This window comes from Myxine glutinosa, chromosome 10 (assembly GCF_964187855.1).
Source record: "Myxine glutinosa chromosome 10, kmMyxGlut1.1, whole genome shotgun sequence".
In the NCBI taxonomy this organism is placed as follows: Eukaryota; Metazoa; Chordata; class Myxini; order Myxiniformes; family Myxinidae; genus Myxine; species Myxine glutinosa.
This window is the reverse complement of record NC_136270.1, coordinates 119,936,464-119,958,196: the sequence shown is the minus strand read 5'-3', so window position 1 is coordinate 119,958,196 and position 21,733 is coordinate 119,936,464. Positions and strand designations below refer to the sequence as shown.

At 37.6% G+C, this 21,733-nt stretch overlaps 1 protein-coding gene across 1 annotated transcript in view; it reads left to right on the top strand.

The window, feature by feature from the left end:
• Positions 1–21,108, top strand: part of LOC137433678 (uncharacterized) — a 129,096-nt gene extending 107,988 nt beyond the window's left edge. Inside the window, exons 23-25 of the mRNA XM_078785227.1 lie at positions 20,018–20,130; positions 20,819–20,908; positions 21,024–21,108. Of these exons, the coding sequence (XP_078641353.1) occupies positions 20,018–20,130; positions 20,819–20,908; positions 21,024–21,108 (288 nt within the window). The remainder of the gene's footprint in view (positions 1–20,017; positions 20,131–20,818; positions 20,909–21,023) is intronic.
• The last annotated feature ends 625 nt before the right edge of the window (positions 21,109–21,733 follow it).

The window sequence follows — 21,733 nt, the reverse complement described above, 5'->3', positions numbered from 1 at the left end:
TCACTCATTTTTAACTTTCACACACCCTGTTTCTCTAATCTGTTTCACCAGTTTCTATATCACTCATTTTTAACTTTCACACACCCTGTTTCTCTAATCTGTTTCACCAGTTTCTATATCACTCATTTTTAACTTTCACACACCCTATTTCTCTAATCTGTTTCACCAGTTTCTATATCACTCATTTTTAACTTTCACACACCCTGTTTCTCTAATCTGTTTCACCAGTTTCTATATCACTCATTTTTAACTTTCACACACCATGTTTCTCTAATCTGCTTCACCAGTTTCTATATCACTCATTTTTAACTTTCACACACCCTGTTTCTCTAATCTGTTTCACCAGTTTCTATATCACTCATTTTTAACTTTCACACACCCTGTTTCTCTAATCTGTTTCACCAGTTTCTATATCACTCATTTTTAACTTTCACACACCATGTTTCTCTAATCTGTTTCACCAGTTTCTATATCACTCATTTTTAACTTTCACACACCCTGTTTCTCTAATCTGCTTCACCAGTTTCTACATCACTGATTTTTAACTTTCACACACCCAGTTTCTCTAATCTGTTTCACCAGTTTCTATATCACTCATTTTTAACTTTCACACAACCTGTTTCTCTAATCTGTTTCACCAGTTTCTATATCACTCATTTTTAACTTTCACACACCATGTTTCTCTAATCTGTTTCACCAGTTTCTATATCACTCATTTTTAACTTTCACACAACCTGTTTCTCTAATCTGCTTCACCAGTTTCTATATCACTCATTTTTAACTTTCACACACCATGTTTCTCTAATCTGTTTCACCAGTTTCTATATCACTCATTTTTAACTTTCACACACCATGTTTCTCTAATCTGTTTCACCAGTTTCTACATCACTGATTTTTAACTTTCACACACCATGTTTCTCTAATCTGTTTCACCAGTTTCTATATCACTCATTTTTAACTTTCACACACCATGTTTCTCTAATCTGTTTCACCAGTTTCTATATCACTCATTTTTAACTTTCACACACCATGTTTCTCTAATCTGCTTCACCAGTTTCTATATCACTCATTTTTAACTTTCACACACCATGTTTCTCTCATCTGCTTCACCAGTTTCTATATCACTCATTTTTAACTTTCACACACCATGTTTCTCTAATCTGCTTCACCAGTTTCTATATCACTCATTTTTAACTTTCACACACCATGTTTCTCTAATCTGCTTCACCAGTTTCTATATCACTCATTTTTAACTTTCACACACCATGTTTCTCTAATCTGTTTCACCAGTTTCTATATCACTCATTTTTAACTTTCACACACCATGTTTCTCTAATCTGCTTCACCAGTTTCTATATCACTCATTTTTAACTTTCACACACCAAGTTTCTCTAATCTGCTTCACCAGTTTCTATATCACTGATTTTTAACTTTCACACACCCTGTTTCTCTAATCTGCTTCACCAGTTTCTATATCACTCATTTTTAACTTTCACACACCATGTTTCTCTAATCTGCTTCACCAGTTTCTATATCACTCATTTTTAACTTTCACACACCCTGTTTCTCTAATCTGCTTCACCAGTTTCTATATCACTCATTTTTAACTTTCACACACCATGTTTCTCTAATCTGCTTCACCAGTTTCTATATCACTCATTTTTAACTTTCACACACCAAGTTTCTCTAATCTGCTTCACCAGTTTCTATATCACTCATTTTTAACTTTCACACACCCTGTTTCTCGAATCTGCTTCACCAGTTTCTATATCACTGATTTTTAACTTTCACACACCCTGTTTCTCTAATCTGTTTCACCAGTTTCTATATCACTGATTTTTAACTTTCACACACCCTGTTTCTCGAATCTGTTTCACCAGTTTCTATATCACTCATTTTTAACTTTCACACACCATGTTTCTCTAATCTGCTTCACCAGTTTCTATATCACTCATTTTTACCTTTCACACACCATGTTTCTCTAATCTGCTTCACCAGTTTCTATATCACTCATTTTTAACTTTCACACACCCTGTTTCTCTAATCTGCTTCACCAGTTTCTATATCACTCATTTTTAACTTTCACACACCCTGTTTCTCGAATCTGCTTCACCAGTTTCTATATCACTCATTTTTAACTTTCACACACCCTGTTTCTCGAATCTGCTTCACCAGTTTCTATAACACTGATTTTTAACTTTCACAGACCCTGTTTCTCGAATCTGCTTCACCAGTTTCTATATCACTCATTTTTAACTTTCACACACCCTGTTTCTCTAATCTGCTTCACCAGTTTCTATATCACTCATTTTTAACTTTCACACACCCTGTTTCTCTAATCTGCTTCACCAGTTTCTATATCACTCATTTTTAACTTTCACACACCATGTTTCTCTAATCTGCTTCACCAGTTTCTATATCACTCATTTTTAACTTTCACACACCATGTTTCTCTAATCTGTTTCACCAGTTTCTATATCACTCATTTTTAACTTTCACACACCATGTTTCTCTAATCTGCTTCACCAGTTTCTATATCACTCATTTTCAACTTTCACACACCCTGTTTCTCTAATCTGCTTCACCAGTTTCTATATCACTCATTTTTAACTTTCACACACCCTGTTTCTCTAATCTGCTTCACCAGTTTCTATATCACTCATTTTTAACTTTCACACACCCTGTTTCTCTAATCTGCTTCACCAGTTTCTATATCACTGATTTTTAACTTTCACACACCCAGTTTCTCTAATCTGTTTCACCAGTTTCTGCATCACTGATTTTTAACTTTCACAGACCCTGTTTCTCGAATCTGCTTCACCAGTTTCTATATCACACATTTTTAACTTTCACACACCCTGTTTCTCGAATCTGCTTCACCAGTTTCTATATCACTCATTTTTAACTTTCACACACCCGGTTTCTCGAATCTGCTTCACCAGTTTCTATATCACTCATTTTTAACTTTCACACACCCTGTTTCTCTAATCTGCTTCACCAGTTTCTACATCACTGATTTTTAACTTTCACACACCCAGTTTCTCGAATCTGCTTCACCAGTTTCTATATCACTCATTTTTAACTTTCACACACCCTGTTTCTCTAATCTGCTTCACCAGTTTCTATATCACTCATTTTTAACTTTCACACACCCTGTTTCTCTAATCTGCTTCACCAGTTTCTATATCACTCATTTTTAGCCGCGTCGCGGACGCTGGTCATAGAGTGCCCTCTGCTGTTGTTGTTGTTGTTCTTCTTGTTGTTGTTCTTCTTGTTCTTCTTGTTCTTGCAGAGAAGACAAAACCTCAAAGCTCCACCCATTCTGGGAACCATAGCTCCACCCATTCTGGGAGAGGCCTCATATAAACAAATATCCACCATTTTATTAACTCGCATAGCTTTGAGGCCTGTTTTGTTGGCCCGTGGTGTCTTCCTCTCTCACACAGTTTTATTTCAAATCAAATTCGATATATCATTTAATTTTTACAGTCGCTAACATAGTTTTAGACTCGGTTGAAAAAAAACGGGAAGAAAATCCGATGAAAGTTGCCCTTTATAGAACGAAATGAATTCTCAAAGGCCTGTAACTTCAAGTCCATTGAGATTTTTTTTTTTTTAATCGTGGCATGGTCAGTCATACACCGCCCGAAATAAGAGACGGGAAAATGCCGAGATATATTTATTTTGTTTAAATCGCGGCATGGTCAGTCATACACCGCCAGAAATAACAGACGGGAAAATGCCGAGATATATATATTTTGTTGAAATCGCGGCATGGTCAGTCATACACCGCCTGAAATAACAGACGGGAAAATGCCGAGATATATAAAAAATTCGTCCATTTGATGACAATCGTCACGATGAAATATTTAATTTATACGTTGTCACAATAATGTGGAGAGAGGAGCATAGCTTCGTTCACGTGTCACCACATACGGGAAATTGCCGAGATATATTTTCTTTAAATCGCGGCATGGTCAGTCATACACCGCCCGAAATAACAGACGGGAAAATGCCGAGATATATATATATTTTGTTTAAATCGCGGCATGGTCAGTCATACACCGCCCGAAATAACAGACGGGAAATTGCCGAGATATATATTTTTTAAATCGCGGCATGGTCAGTCATACACCGCCTGAAATAACAGATGGGAAAATGCCGAGATATATTAAAAATTCGTCGCCACACACGGGAAATTGCCGAGATATATTTTCACTTTGCACAAAAATAACATCAAGTAATCGAATCAATAGGAATGTCCTGTGCCTATAACATCGACGTTATAGGCACAGCTGCATCTAGGCATTGTGTAACATCGACGCGGCTTTTGTTTTAATTAAAACTTTTTGTACTTGTTAACTTTCACACACCATGTTTCTCTAATCTGCTTCACCAGTTTCTATATCACTGATATTTAACTTTCACACACCCTGTTTCTCTAATCTGTTTCACCAGTTTCTATATCACTGATTTTTAACTTTCACACACCCTGTTTCTCTAATCCGCTTCACCAGTTTCTATATCACTGATTTTTAACTTTCACACACCCTGTTTCTCTAATCCGCTTCACCAGTTTCTATATCACTGATTTTTAACTTTCACACACCCTATTTCTCTAATCTGCTTCACCAGTTTCTATATCACTCATTTTTAACTTTCACACACCCTGTTTCTCTAATCTGCTTCACCAGTTTCTATATCACTCATTTTTAACTTTCACACACCCTGTTTCTCTAATCTGCTTCACCAGTTTCTATATCACTCATTTTTAACTTTCACACACCATGTTTCTCTAATCTGCTTCACCAGTTTCTATATCACTCATTTTTAACTTTCACACACCATGTTTCTCTAATCTGCTTCACCAGTTTCTATCACTCATTTTTAACTTTCACACACCATGTTTCTCTAATCTGCTTCACCAGTTTCTATATCACTGATTTTTAACTTTCACACACCCAGTTTCTCTAATCTGCTTCACCAGTCCCTTTTTCACTGATTTTTAACTTTCACACACCCTGTTTCTCTAATCTGCTTCACCAGTTTCCATGTCACTCATTTTTAACTTTCACACACCATGTTTCTCTAATCTGCTTCACCAGTTTCTATATCACTCATTTTTAACTTTCACACACCCTGTTTCTCTAATCTGCTTCACCAGTTTCTATAACACTCATTTTTAACTTTCACACACCATGTTTCTCTAATCTGCTTCACCAGTTTCTATATCACTCATTTTTAACTTTCACACACCATGTTTCTCTAATCAGTTTCACCAGTTTCTATATCACTCATTTTTAACTTTCACACACCATGTTTCTCTAATCTGCTTCACCAGTTTCTATATCACTCATTTTTAACTTTCACACACCAAGTTTCTCTAATCTGCTTCACCAGTTTCTATATCACTGATTTTTAACTTTCACACACCCTGTTTCTCTTATCTGTTTCACCAGTTTCTATATCACTCATTTTTAACTTTCACACACCATGTTTCTCTAATCTGCTTCACCAGTTTCTATATCACTCATTTTTAACTTTCACACACCCTGTTTCTCTAATCTGCTTCACCAGTTTCTACATCACTGATTTTTAACTTTCACACACCCAGTTTCTCGAATCTGCTTCACCAGTTTCTATATCACTCATTTTTAACTTTCACACACCCTGTTTCTCTAATCTGCTTCACCAGTTTCTATATCACTCATTTTTAACTTTCACACACCCTGTTTCTCTAATCTGCTTCACCAGTTTCTATATCACTGATTTTTAACTTTCACACACCCTGTTTCTCCAATCTGCTTCACCAGTTTCTATATCACTGATTTTTATCTTTCACACACCCTGTTTCTCTAATCTGCTTCACCAGTTTCTATATCACTCATTTTTAACTTTCACACACCCTGTTTCTCTAATCTGCTTCACCAGTTTCTATATCACTCATTTTTAGCCGCGTCGCGGACGCTGGTCATAGAGTGCCCTCTGCTGTTGTTGTTGTTGTTCTTCTTGTTGTTGTTCTTCTTGTTCTTCTTGTTCTTGCAGAGAAGACAAAACCTCAAAGCTCCACCCATTCTGGGAACCATAGCTCCACCCATTCTGGGAGAGGCCTCATATAAACAAATATCCACCATTTTATTAACTCGCATAGCTTTGAGGCCTGTTTTGTTGGCCCGTGGTGTCTTCCTCTCTCACACAGTTTTATTTCAAATCAAATTCGATATATCATTTAATTTTTACAGTCGCTAACATAGTTTTAGACTCGGTTGAAAAAAAACGGGAAGAAAATCCGATGAAAGTTGCCCTTTATAGAACGAAATGAATTCTCAAAGGCCTGTAACTTCAAGTCCATTGAGATTTTTTTTTTTTAAATCGTGGCATGGTCAGTCATACACCGCCCGAAATAAGAGACGGGAAAATGCCGAGATATATTTATTTTGTTTAAATCGCGGCATGGTCAGTCATACACCGCCCGAAATAACAGACGGGAAAATGCCGAGATATATATATTTTGTTTAAATCGCGGCATGGTCAGTCATACACCGCCCGAAATAACAGACGGGAAAATGCCGAGATATATATATTTTGTTTAAATCGCGGCATGGTCAGTCATACACCGCCTGAAATAACAGACGGGAAAATGCCGAGATATATAAAAAATTCGTCCATTTGATGACAATCGTCACGATGAAATATTTAATTTATACGTCGTCACAATAATGTGGAGAGAGGAGCATAGCTTCGTTCACGTGTCACCACATACGGGAAATTGCCGAGATATATTTTCTTTAAATCGCGGCATGGTCAGTCATACACCGCCCGAAATAACAGACGGGAAAATGCCGAGATATATATATTTGGTTTAAATCGCGGCATGGTCAGTCATACACCGCCCGAAATAACAGACGGGAAATTGCCGAGATATATATTTTTTAAATCGCGGCATGGTCAGTCATACACCGCCTGAAATAACAGATGGGAAAATGCCGAGATATATTAAAAATTCGTCGCCACACACGGGAAATTGCCGAGATATATTTTCACTTTGCACAAAAATAACATCAAGTAATCGAATCAATAGGAATGTCCTGTGCCTATAACATCGACGTTATAGGCACAGCTGCATCTAGGCATTGTGTAACATCGACGCGGCTTTTGTTTTAATTAAAACTTTTTGTACTTGTTAACTTTCACACACCATGTTTCTCTAATCTGCTTCACCAGTTTCTATATCACTGATATTTAACTTTCACACACCCTGTTTCTCTAATCTGCTTCACCAGTTTCCATATCACTCATTTTTAACTTTCACACACCCTGTTTCTCTAATCTGCTTCACCAGTTTCTATATCACTCATTTTTAACTTTCACACACCCTGTTTCTCTAATCCGCTTCACCAGTTTCTATATCACTGATTTTTAACTTTCACACACCCTGTTTCTCTAATCCGCTTCACCAGTTTCTATATCACTGATTTTTAACTTTCACACACCCTATTTCTCTAATCTGCTTCACCAGTTTCTATATCACTCATTTTTAACTTTCACACACCCTGTTTCTCTAATCTGCTTCACCAGTTTCTATATCACTGATTTTTAACTTTCACACACCCTGTTTCTCTAATCTGTTTCACCAGTTTCTATATCACTCATTTTTAACTTTCACACACCCTGTTTCTCTAATCTGTTTCACCAGTTTCTATCTCACTCATTTTTAACTTTCACACACCCTGTTTCTCTAATCTGCTTCACCAGTTTCGATATCACTCATTTTTAACTTTCACACACCCTGTTTCTCTAATCTGCTTCACCAGTTTCTATATCACTCATTTTTAACTTTCACACACCATGTTTCTCTAATCTGCTTCACCAGTTTCTATATCACTCATTTTTAACTTTCACACACCATGTTTCTCTAATCTGCTTCACCAGTTTCTATATCACTCATTTTTAACTTTCACACACCATGTTTCTCTAATCTGCTTCACCAGTTTCTATATCACTGATTTTTAACTTTCACACACCCAGTTTCTCTAATCTGCTTCACCAGTCCCTTTTTCACTGATTTTTAACTTTCACACACCCTGTTTCTCTAATCTGCTTCACCAGTTTCCATGTCACTGATTTTTAACTTTCACACACCCTGTTTCTCTAATCTGCTTCACCAGTTTCTATATCACTGATTTTTAACTTTCACACACCCTGTTTCTCTAATCTGCTTCACCAGTTTCCATGTCACTGATTTTTAACTTTCACACACCCAGTTTCTCTAATCTGCTTCACCAGTTTCTATATCACTGATTTTTAACTTTCACACACCATGTTTCTCTAATCTGCTTCACCAGTTTCTATAACACTGATTTTTAACTTTCACACACACATTTTCATCTCTCTGGCTCTGACCTCACCCTCTCTGACCACTTAGCCATCACTATGACCATCAACATCCCCGCCCCAACACCAAGGCATTATCGCACTATCAACTTCCGTAAGCTAAACGCTCTTTCACCTACCTCATTCTCATCCACCCAGGAGAGATGGTGCAAAATTAATCCAGTAGAGCAGACAAGGTCCAAAATGTGACCACGGTTATGGGTAGGAAAGTTGACATGTTGAGTGAGGTTAAAGCAGGTGAGTAAATCAGTGAAGTCAGTGGTTATCATGGAGTCAGTGGAGTCCATGTGTATATTGAAATCACCAAGGAGGAGGATAACCCTGGTGTTGGGCTAGCGGCTAGGGTAGCCAGCTTAGGATCCAAGGATCCTGGGTTTGAATCCCGGTCGATCGCTGAATTAATGCCAGGGGGGTTGACTCAGCCTGTCATCCTTCCGGGGTCGGCAAATTGAGTACCAGTACACTGGTAATTCCCTGTTTATCGTAAAAAGGCGACAAACAGGGTTGGCGGCAAAAGGCATCCGGCCGTAAAACATTGCTTCAAAAAGGGGACCAAAAAAACAACAACAGCCACGGTCCCCGAAAAGGCCAACCCCCGCTTTGCGGGGAAAAATGGCCTCTAAACGGTGGTTACACACCCTGTTTCTCTGAACTGTTTCACTAGTTTCTATAACACTGATTTTTAACTTTCACACACCCGGTTTCTCTAATCTGTTTCACCAGTTTCTACATCACTGATTTTTAACTTTCACACACCCAGTTTCTCTAACCCGCTTCACCAGTTTCTACATCACTGATTTTTAACTTTCACACACCCTGTTTCTCTGAACTGTTTCACCAGTTTCTATAACACGAAGATCCCTGGTGTTGGGCTAGCGGCTAGGGTGCCGGCTTAGGATCCTAGGATCCTGGGTTCGAATCCCGGTCGATCGCTGAATTAACGCCAGGGGGGTTGACTCAGCCTGTCATCCTTCCGAGGTCGGCTAATTGAGTACCAGTTCACTGGTAATTCCCTGTTTGTCGTTAAAGGCGGCAAAAAGGGTTGGCGTCAGGAAGGGCATCCGACCGTAAAACATTGCTTCAAAAAGGGGACCAAAAAACAACAACAACCACGGTTCCCGAAAAAGGCCAACCCCTGCTTGCGGGGCAAAATGGCCTCTAAAGGTGGTTTTTATTTACACACCCTGTTTCTCTGAACTGTTTCACCAGTTTCTATAACACTGATTTTTAACTTTCACACACCCTGTTTCTCTGATCTGCTTCACCAGTTTCCACATCACTGATTTTTAACTTTCACACACCCTGTTTCTCTAATCCGCTTCACCAGTTTCTACATCACTGATTTTTAAATTTCACACACCCTGTTTCTCTAATCTGTTTCACCAGTTTCCATATCACTGATTTTTAACTTACACACACCATGTTTCTCTAAACTGCTTCACCAGTTTCCATATCACTGATTTTTTACTTTTACACACCGTGTTTCTCTAATCCGCTTCACCAGTTTCCATATCACTCATTTTTAACTTTCACACACCCTGTTTCTCTAATCCGCTTCACCAGTTTCCACATCACTGATTTTTAACTTTCACACACCCTGTTTCTCTAATCCGCTTCACCAGTTTCTACATCACTCATTTTTAACTTTCACACACCCAGTTTCTCTAATCTGCTTCACCAGTTTCTACATCACTCATTTTTAACTTTCACACACCCTGTTTCTCTAATCTGCTTCACCAGTTTCCATATTACTGATTTTTTACTTTTACACACCGTGTTTCTCTAATCCGCTTCACCAGTTTCCATATCACTGATTTTTAACTTTCACACACCCTGTTTCTCTGAACTGTTTCACCAGTTTCTATAACACTGATTTTTAACTTTCACACACCATGTTTCTCCAATCCACTTCACCAGTTTCTACATCACTGATTTTTAACTTTCACACACCATGTTTCTCTGATCTGTTTCACCAGTTTCTATAACACTGATTTTTAACTTTCACACACCCTGTTTCTCTGATCTGATTCACCAGTTTCTATAACACTGATTTTTAACTTTCACACACCCTGTTTCTCTAATCTGTTTCACCAGTTTCCATATCACGGATTTTTAACTTCCACACACCCTGTTTCTCTAATCTGCTTCACCAGTTTCTATATCACTGATTTTTAACTTTCACACACCCTGTTTCTCTAATCTGCTTCACCAGTTTCGATATCACTGATTTTTAACTTTCACACACCATGTTTCTCTAATCCGCTTCACCAGTTTCTATATCACTGATTTTTAACTTTCACACACCATGTTTCTCTAATCCGCTTCACCAGTTTCTATATCACTGATTTTTAACTTTCACACACCCTGTTTCTCTAATCTGTTTCACCAGTTTCTATATCACTGATTTTTAACTTTCACACACCCTGTTTCTCTAATCTGTTTCACCAGTTTCTATATCACTGATTTTTAACTTTCACACACCATGTTTCTCTAATCTGCTTCACCAGTTTCTATATCACTGATTTTTAACTTTCACACACCCTGTTTCTCTAATCCGCTTCACCAGTTTCTATATCACTGATTTTTAACTTTCACACACCCTGTTTCTCTAATCCGCTTCACCAGTTTCTATATCACTGATTTTTAACTTTCACACACCCTATTTCTCTAATCTGCTTCACCAGTTTCTATATCACTCATTTTTAACTTTCACACACCCTGTTTCTCTAATCTGCTTCACCAGTTTCTATATCACTGATTTTTAACTTTCACACACCCTGTTTCTCTAATCTGTTTCACCAGTTTCTATATCACTCATTTTTAACTTTCACACACCCTGTTTCTCTAATCTGTTTCACCAGTTTCTATCTCACTCATTTTTAACTTTCACACACCCTGTTTCTCTAATCTGCTTCACCAGTTTCGATATCACTCATTTTTAACTTTCACACACCCTGTTTCTCTAATCTGCTTCACCAGTTTCTATATCACTCATTTTTAACTTTCACACACCATGTTTCTCTAATCTGCTTCACCAGTTTCTATATCACTCATTTTTAACTTTCACACACCATGTTTCTCTAATCTGCTTCACCAGTTTCTATATCACTCATTTTTAACTTTCACACACCATGTTTCTCTAATCTGCTTCACCAGTTTCTATATCACTGATTTTTAACTTTCACACACCCAGTTTCTCTAATCTGCTTCACCAGTCCCTTTTTCACTGATTTTTAACTTTCACACACCCTGTTTCTCTAATCTGCTTCACCAGTTTCCATGTCACTGATTTTTAACTTTCACACACCATGTTTCTCTAATCTGTTTCACCAGTTTCTACATCAGTGATTTTTAACTTTCACACACCCTGTTTCTCGAATCTGCTTCACCAGTTTCTACATCACTGATTTTTAACTTCCACACACCCTGTTTCTCTAATCTGCTTCACCAGTTTCTACATCAGTGATTTTTAACTTTCACACACCATGTTTCTCGAATCTGTTTCACCAGTTTCTACATCAGTGATTTTTAACTTTCACACACCCTGTTTCTCGAATCTGCTTCACCAGTTTCTACATCACTGATTTTTAACTTCCACACACCCTGTTTCTCTAATCTGCTTCACCAGTTTCTACATCAGTGATTTTTAACTTTCACACACCATGTTTCTCTAATCTGTTTCACCAGTTTCTACATCAGTGATTTTTAACTTTCACACACCCTGTTTCTCGAATCTGCTTCACCAGTTTCTACATCACTGATTTTTAACTTCCACACACCCTGTTTCTCTAATCTGCTTCACCAGTTTCTACATCAGTGATTTTTAACTTTCACACACCATGTTTCTCTAATCTGTTTCACCAGTTTCTACATCACTGATTTTTAACTTTCACACACCCTGTTTCTCTAATCTGTTTCACCAGTTTCTACATCACTGATTTTTAACTTTCACACACCCTGTTTCTCTAATCTGTTTCACCAGTTTCTACATCACTGATTTTTAACTTTCACACACCATGTTTCTCTAATCTGTTTCACCAGTTTCTACATCACTGATTTTTAACTTTCACACACCCTGTTTCTCTAATCTGCTTCACCAGTTTCTACATCACTGATTTTTAACTTCCACACACCCTGTTTCTCTAATCTGTTTCACCAGTTTCTATATCACTGATTTTTAACTTTCACACACCCTGTTTCTCTAATCTGCTTCACCAGTTTCTACATCACTGATTTTTAACTTCCACACACCCTGTTTCTCTAATCTGTTTCACCAGTTTCTACATCACTGATTTTTAACTTCCACACACCCTGTTTCTCTAATCTGTTTCACCAGTTTCTATATCACTGATTTTTAACTTTCACACACCCTGTTTCTCTAATCTGCTTCACCAGTTTCTACATCACTGATTTTTAACTTTCACACACCCTGTTTCTCTAATCTGTTTCACCAGTTTCTATATCACTGATTTTTAACTTTCACACACCCTGTTTCTCTAATCTGCTTCACCAGTTTCTACATCACTGATTTTTAACTTCCACACACCCTGTTTCTCTAATCTGTTTCACCAGTTTCTACATCACTGATTTTTAACTTCCACACACCCTGTTTCTCTAATCTGTTTCACCAGTTTCTATATCACTGATTTTTAACTTTCACACACCCTGTTTCTCTAATCTGCTTCACCAGTTTCTACATCACTGATTTTTAACTTTCACACACCCTGTTTCTCTAATCTGTTTCACCAGTTTCTATATCACTGATTTTTAACTTTCACACACCCTGTTTCTCTAATCTGTTTCACCAGTTTCTACATCACTGATTTTTAACTTTCACACACCCTGTTTCTCTAATCTGTTTCACCAGTTTCTACATCACTGATTTTTAACTTTCACACACCCTGTTTCTCTAATCTGTTTCACCAGTTTCTACATCACTGATTTTTAACTTTCACACACCCTGTTTCTCTAATCTGCTTCACCAGTTTCTACATCACTGATTTTTAACTTTCACACACCCTGTTTCTCTCATCTGCTTCACCAGTTTCTACATCACTGATTTTTAACTTTCACACACCCTGTTTCTCTAATCTGTTTCACCAGTTTCTACATCACTGATTTTTAACTTCCACACACCCTGTTTCTCTAATCTGCTTCACCAGTTTCTACATCACTGATTTTTAACTTTCACACACCCTGTTTCTCTAATCTGCTTCACCAGTTTCTACATCACTGATTTTTAACTTTCACACACCCTGTTTCTCTAATCTGCTTCACCAGTTTCTACATCACTGATTTTTAACTTCCACACACCCTGTTTCTCTAATCTGTTTCACCAGTTTCTACATCACTGATTTTTAACTTTCACACACCCTGTTTCTCTAATCTGTTTCACCAGTTTCTACATCACTGATTTTTAACTTTCACACACCCTGTTTCTCTAATCTGTTTCACCAGTTTCTACATCACTGATTTTTAACTTTCACACACCCTGTTTCTCTAATCTGCTTCACCAGTTTCTACATCACTGATTTTTAACTTCCACACACCCTGTTTCTCTAATCTGCTTCACCAGTTTCTACATCACTGATTTTTAACTTTCACACACCCTGTTTCTCTAATCTGCTTCACCAGTTTCTACATCACTGATTTTTAACTTCCACACACCCTGTTTCTCTAATCTGTTTCACCAGTTTCTACATCACTGATTTTTAACTTTCACACACCCAGTTTCTCTAATCTGCTTCACCAGTTTCTACATCACTGATTTTTAACTTTCACACACCCTGTTTCTCTAATCTGCTTCACCAGTTTCTACATCACTGATTTTTAACTTCCACACACCCTGTTTCTCTAATCTGTTTCACCAGTTTCTACATCACTGATTTTTAACTTTCACACACCCTGTTTCTCTAATCTGTTTCACCAGTTTCTACATCACTGATTTTTAACTTCCACACACCCTGTTTCTCTAATCTGTTTCACCAGTTTCTACATCACTGATTTTTAACTTTCACACACCCTGTTTCTCTAATCTGCTTCACCAGTTTCTACATCACTGATTTTTAACTTCCACACACCCTGTTTCTCTAATCTGCTTCACCAGTTTCTACATCACTGATTTTTAACTTTCACACACCCTGTTTCTCTAATCTGCTTCACCAGTTTCTACATCACTGATTTTTAACTTCCACACACCCTGTTTCTCTAATCTGTTTCACCAGTTTCTACATCACTGATTTTTAACTTCCACACACCCTGTTTCTCTAATCTGTTTCACCAGTTTCTATAACACTGATTTTTAACTTTCACACACCCTGTTTCTCTAATCTGCTTCACCAGTTTCTACATCACTGATTTTTAACTTTCACACACCCTGTTTCTCTAATCTGTTTCACCAGTTTCTATAACACTCATTTTTAACTTTCACACACCCTGTTTCTCTAATCTGTTTCACCAGTTTCTATATCACTCATTTTTAACTTTCACACACCCTGTTTCTCTAATCTGCTTCACCAGTTTCTACATCACTGATTTTTAACTTCCACACACCCTGTTTCTCTAATCTGTTTCACCAGTTTCTACATCACTGATTTTTAACTTCCACACACCCTGTTTCTCTAATCTGCTTCACCAGTTTCTATATCACTGATTTTTAACTTTCACACACCCTGTTTCTCTAATCTGCTTCACCAGTTTCTATATCACTGATTTTTAACTTTCACACACCATGTTTCTCTAATCCGCTTCACCAGTTTCTATATCACTGATTTTTAACTTTCACACACCATGTTTCTCTAATCCGCTTCACCAGTTTCTATATCACTGATTTTTAACTTTCACACACCCTGTTTCTCTAATCTGTTTCACCAGTTTCTATATCACTGATTTTTAACTTTCACACACCCTGTTTCTCTAATCTGTTTCACCAGTTTCTATATCACTGATTTTTAACTTTCACACACCATGTTTCTCTAATCTGCTTCACCAGTTTCTATATCACTGATTTTTAACTTTCACACACCCTGTTTCTCTAATCTGTTTCACCAGTTTCTATAACACTGATTTTTAACTTTCACACACCATGTTTCTCTAATCTGTTTCACCAGTTTCTATATCACTGATTTTTAACTTTCACACACCCTGTTTCTCTAATCTGTTTCACCAGTTTCTATATCACTGATTTTTAACTTTCACACACCATGTTTCTCTAATCTGCTTCACCAGTTTCTATATCACTGATTTTTAACTTTCACACACCCTGTTTCTCTAATCTGCTTCACCAGTTTCTATAACACTGATTTTTAACTTTCACACACCCTGTTTCTCTAATCTGCTTCACCAGTTTCTATAACACTGATTTTTAACTTTCACACACCCTGTTTCTCTAATCTGTTTCACCAGTTTCCATATCACTGATTTTTAACTTCCACACACCCTGTTTCTCTAATCTGCTTCACCAGTTTCTATATCACTGATTTTTAACTTTCACACACCATGTTTCTCTAATCCGCTTCACCAGTTTCTATATCACTGATTTTTAACTTCCACACACCCTGTTTCTCTAATCCGTTTCACCAGTTTCCATGTCACTGATTTTTAACTTTCACACACCCTGTTTCTCGAATCTGCTTCAACAGTTTCTACATCACTCATTTTTAACTTTCACACACCATGTTTCTCGAATCTGTTTCACCAGTTTCTACATCAGTGATTTTTAACTTTCACACACCCTGTTTCTCGAATCTGCTTCACCAGTTTCTACATCACTGATTTTTAACTTCCACACACCCTGTTTCTCTAATCTGCTTCACCAGTTTCTACATCAGTGATTTTTAACTTTCACACACCATGTTTCTCTAATCTGTTTCACCAGTTTCTACATCAGTGATTTTTAACTTTCACACACCCTGTTTCTCGAATCTGCTTCACCAGTTTCTACATCACTGATTTTTAACTTCCACACACCCTGTTTCTCTAATCTGCTTCACCAGTTTCTACATCAGTGATTTTTAACTTTCACACACCATGTTTCTCGAATCTGTTTCACCAGTTTCTACATCACTGATTTTTAACTTTCACACACCCTGTTTCTCGAATCTGCTTCACCAGTTTCTACATCACTGATTTTTAACTTCCACACACCCTGTTTCTCTAATCTGCTTCACCAGTTTCTACATCAGTGATTTTTAACTTTCACACACCATGTTTCTCTAATCTGTTTCACCAGTTTCTACATCAGTGATTTTTAACTTTCACACACCCTGTTTCTCGAATCTGCTTCACCAGTTTCTACATCACTGATTTTTAACTTCCACACACCCTGTTTCTCTAATCTGTTTCACCAGTTTCTACATCACTGATTTTTAACTTTCACACACCCTGTTTCTCTAATCTGTTTCACCAGTTTCTACATCACTGATTTTTAACTTTCACACACCCTGTTTCTCTAATCTGTTTCACCAGTTTCTACATCACTGATTTTTAACTTTCACACACCATGTTTCTCTAATCTGTTTCACCAGTTTCTACATCACTGATTTTTAACTTTCACACACCCTGTTTCTCTAATCTGCTTCACCAGTTTCTACATCACTGATTTTTAACTTCCACACACCCTGTTTCTCTAATCTGTTTCACCAGTTTCTATATCACTGATTTTTAACTTTCACACACCCTGTTTCTCTAATCTGCTTCACCAGTTTCTACATCACTGATTTTTAACTTCCACACACCCTGTTTCTCTAATCTGCTTCACCAGTTTCTACATCACTGATTTTTAACTTCCACACACCCTGTTTCTCTAATCTGTTTCACCAGTTTCTATATCACTGATTTTTAACTTTCACACACCCTGTTTCTCTAATCTGCTTCACCAGTTTCTACATCACTGATTTTTAACTTTCACACACCCTGTTTCTCTAATCTGTTTCACCAGTTTCTATATCACTGATTTTTAACTTTCACACACCCTGTTTCTCTAATCTGTTTCACCAGTTTCTACATCACTGATTTTTAACTTTCACACACCCTGTTTCTCTAATCTGTTTCACCAGTTTCTACATCACTGATTTTTAACTTTCACACACCCTGTTTCTCTAATCTGTTTCACCAGTTTCTACATCACTGATTTTTAACTTCCACACACCCTGTTTCTCTAATCTGCTTCACCAGTTTCTACATCACTGATTTTTAACTTCCACACACCCTGTTTCTCTAATCTGCTTCACCAGTTTCTACATCACTGATTTTTAACTTTCACACACCCTGTTTCTCTAATCTGTTTCACCAGTTTCTACATCACTGATTTTTAACTTCCACACACCCTGTTTCTCTAATCTGCTTCACCAGTTTCTACATCACTGATTTTTAACTTTCACACACCCTGTTTCTCTAATCTGCTTCACCAGTTTCTACATCACTGATTTTTAACTTTCACACACCCTGTTTCTCTAATCTGTTTCACCAGTTTCTACATCACTGATTTTTAACTTTCACACACCCTGTTTCTCTAATCTGTTTCACCAGTTTCTACATCACTGATTTTTAACTTTCACACACCCTGTTTCTCTAATCTGCTTCACCAGTTTCTACATCACTGATTTTTAACTTCCACACACCCTGTTTCTCTAATCTGCTTCACCAGTTTCTACATCACTGATTTTTAACTTTCACACACCCTGTTTCTCTAATCTGCTTCACCAGTTTCTACATCACTGATTTTTAACTTCCACACACCCTGTTTCTCTAATCTGTTTCACCAGTTTCTATAACACTGATTTTTAACTTCCACACACCCTGTTTCTCTAATCTGCTTCACCAGTTTCTACATCACTGATTTTTAACTTCCACACACCCTGTTTCTCTAATCTGTTTCACCAGTTTCTACATCACTCATTTTTAACTTTCACACACCCTGTTTCTCTAATCTGTTTCACCAGTTTCTATATCACTCATTTTTAACTTTCACACACCATGTTTCTCTAATCTGCTTCACCAGTTTCTACATCACTGATTTTTAACTTTCACACACCCTGTTTCTCTAATCTGCTTCACCAGTTTCTACATCACTGATTTTTAACTTCCACACACCCTGTTTCTCTAATCTGTTTCACCAGTTTCTACATCACTGATTTTTAACTTCCACACACCCTGTTTCTCTAATCTGCTTCATCAGTTTCTACATCACTGATTTTTAACTTCCACACACCCTGTTTCTCTAATCTGCTTCACCAGTTTCTACATCACTGATTTTTAACTTTCACACACCCTGTTTCTCTAATCTGTTTCACCAGTTTCTATAACACTGATTTTTAACTTTCACACACCCTGTTTCTCTAATCTGCTTCACCAGTTTCTATAACACTGATTTTTAACTTTCACACACCCTGTTTCTCTAATCTGCTTCACCAGTTTCTACATCACTGATTTTTAACTTCCACACACCCTGTTTCTCTAATCTGTTTCACCAGTTTCTACATCACTCATTTTTAACTTTCACACACCATGTTTCTCTAATCTGCTTCACCAGTTTCTACATCACTGATTTTTAACTTTCACACACCCTGTTTCTCTAATCTGCTTCACCAGTTTCTACATCACTCATTTTTAACTTTCACACACCCTGTTTCTCTAATCTGTTTCACCAGTTTCTATATCACTCATTTTTAACTTTCACACACCATGTTTCTCTAATCTGCTTCACCAGTTTCTACATCACTGATTTTTAACTTTCACACACCCTGTTTCTCTAATCTGCTTCACCAGTTTCTACATCACTCATTTTTAACTTTCACACACCCTGTTTCTCTAATCTGTTTCACCAGTTTCTACATCACTCATTTTTAACTTTCACACACCCTGTTTCTCTAATCTGTTTCACCAGTTTCTATATCACTCATTTTTAACTTTCACACACCATGTTTCTCTAAACTGCTTCACCAGTTTCTACATCACTGATTTTTAACTTTCACACACCATGTTTCTCTAATCTGCTTCACCAGTTTCTATATCACTGATTTTTAACTTCCACACACCCTGTTTCTCTAATCTGCTTCACCAGTTTGTATAACACTGATTTTTATCTTTCACACACCCTGTTTCTCTACCCTGACACACCTGTGTGTTGTCCCCCTGCCATGCTCTCACACACTCAAACATGCTTTCACACTCTCAGACAATCTTTCACACTCTCAAACATGCTTTCACACTCTCAGACAATCTTTCACACTCTCAAACATGCTTTCACAATCTCAAACATGCTTTCACACTCTCAGACAATCTTTCACACTCTCAAACATGCTTTCACACTCTCAGACAATCTTTCACACTTTCAAACATGCTTTCACACTCTCAAACATGCTTTCACACTCTCAGACAATCTTTCACACTCTCAAACATGCTTTCACACTCTCAAACATGCTTTCACACTCTCAGACAATCTTTCACACTCTCAAACATGCTCTCACACTCCGGGGATAACCACGCAAGCTTCGGCTGGTCCGATCACCTGAGGTTGATGTGTCGAGGTTGATGAAGGTCAAAGCGTATTTCAGGTTTGTTCTCATGTTCCGATTTTGCAACATCACTCTCTGTTCGTCACTAACTGTCAATCTTTCCACAGCAACTTCCCTTCATGAACACCTGTCATCAGTTTTTGTGCCTCACCGCTCCGATGGATGGAGAGGCTGAATTCTCTGCAGCAAGATTCCGTTATGGGAGTACCTTTTCCTTCTAGTAAGTGTGAAGAGTTCACCTGTATTTTTGATTGCATTTTGTATCACATGGTCAACAACTTTGTCAAATTTCTAAAATCCTCAATTTTTATCCAATTCACTTGAAATTTGTTGAGAATTTGCGGATCAGGTCACTGAATTCAACCACCGATAATTTTTGAGGTCTAAAGGTCAAAAGGTCAACATAGGCCAAAGGTCAACAACATATTTTTCGGGATTTAGCAAGTGTCGTGCTACGCACGGCACGTTTCTTGTTCTTAAGTGTTGTCACAACATCCTCATGGATTTTCTTCAGGGTCAACCTGTTGATAAGCAGGTACTTAATCACTGCACTGATTTCATTCTTCTCCATTTTTCAAAACACCGTTGACTCACTCACATTGACAAGTTTGTTTACCTGCAAACATAAATGGAACTTGTTTAAAAATAAACATCAAATCACAAGGATCTGTTGGGTCATAAGATGTCATCTTTGGTCACGCGACAAACTTTCTCAACACTCGTCGCTGTTAATGAGATTTGAGTTTTGATGTGGATTTTGAATGTTTTTTTTCAGATGATAAATACTTGTCTTCACTCATTCCTCAGAATGCAGTGTGAATTCCCAACCTGTAGTAGTAACACGTACAGGTTATTTGCTTCGTGACTGCTGTATTTTATTTCTGATGTAAACTGTTTCCGCCCTCCAGTGGATCAAACATTAGGACATGGAATATCATCATCCGCCAAGGCCTCATGATCCAGGCTTTCACCGAAAATCAGGTAAAATATGTCATGAGGTCAGCAGTTGGCAATATTCTTGTGCAAGGTGAACGCTTAACTTCGCCCTTGCTTTGGTAATGACGGTTAAGTCCAATTTTTGTATCTGTTTGGTTGTGCATATAACTACAATAGCTGTTCTGTGAGCTTTGGAATCCATGTTAATAAAGATATCCTGTTTGAGATTGGTGTGATGCAAGCACAGGGTTTTCCCCAATGATGAAAAACAACTCGGTGAGGGTTCCATAAACTGATAAACAATGGAACAGAGATGAGATAAGACAACAAGGCCTCCAATCTACCTCCACTGAGTGATGAGCAGGTCTTGAGACTTGATATTTTGCTGAAAGATGTCAATGATTTGAGAGATTTTGATTCCACTGCCTCTGTTGAGGGGTAAAGAGTGAGGTAGCTTCACCAACCTGGACTGAAGGAAAATATTATATTTGGATTTCCGTAGTACTTTTTACATACTTGTCAGATACTTGGCGTCAGGAAGGGCATCCGGCCATAAAAACATTGCCTCAAACAGGGAACCATGATTGTCATGGGGCCCGCAAGGCTAACCCCCGCCCTAGCGGGAAAAATGGCCTTAAAACGATCATTCATTCATTTATTCAGATACTATGGTACAAAGAGGACTTGGCTTTGTGAAGAATATCAAGGTTGTGACAATTCTTAGTGACCAGCATGGAGATGTGTTCAGGCCGAGACAGGTTAAAGCTGATCATCAGGCCATGGAGGTCCACACAGGTGTTTTTATTTTTTTATTTTTTTTACAGCATCGAGGCTCGTGAAAGAGCCAACATTTATCACACAAAAAACAAACAGACACACAAAGCATA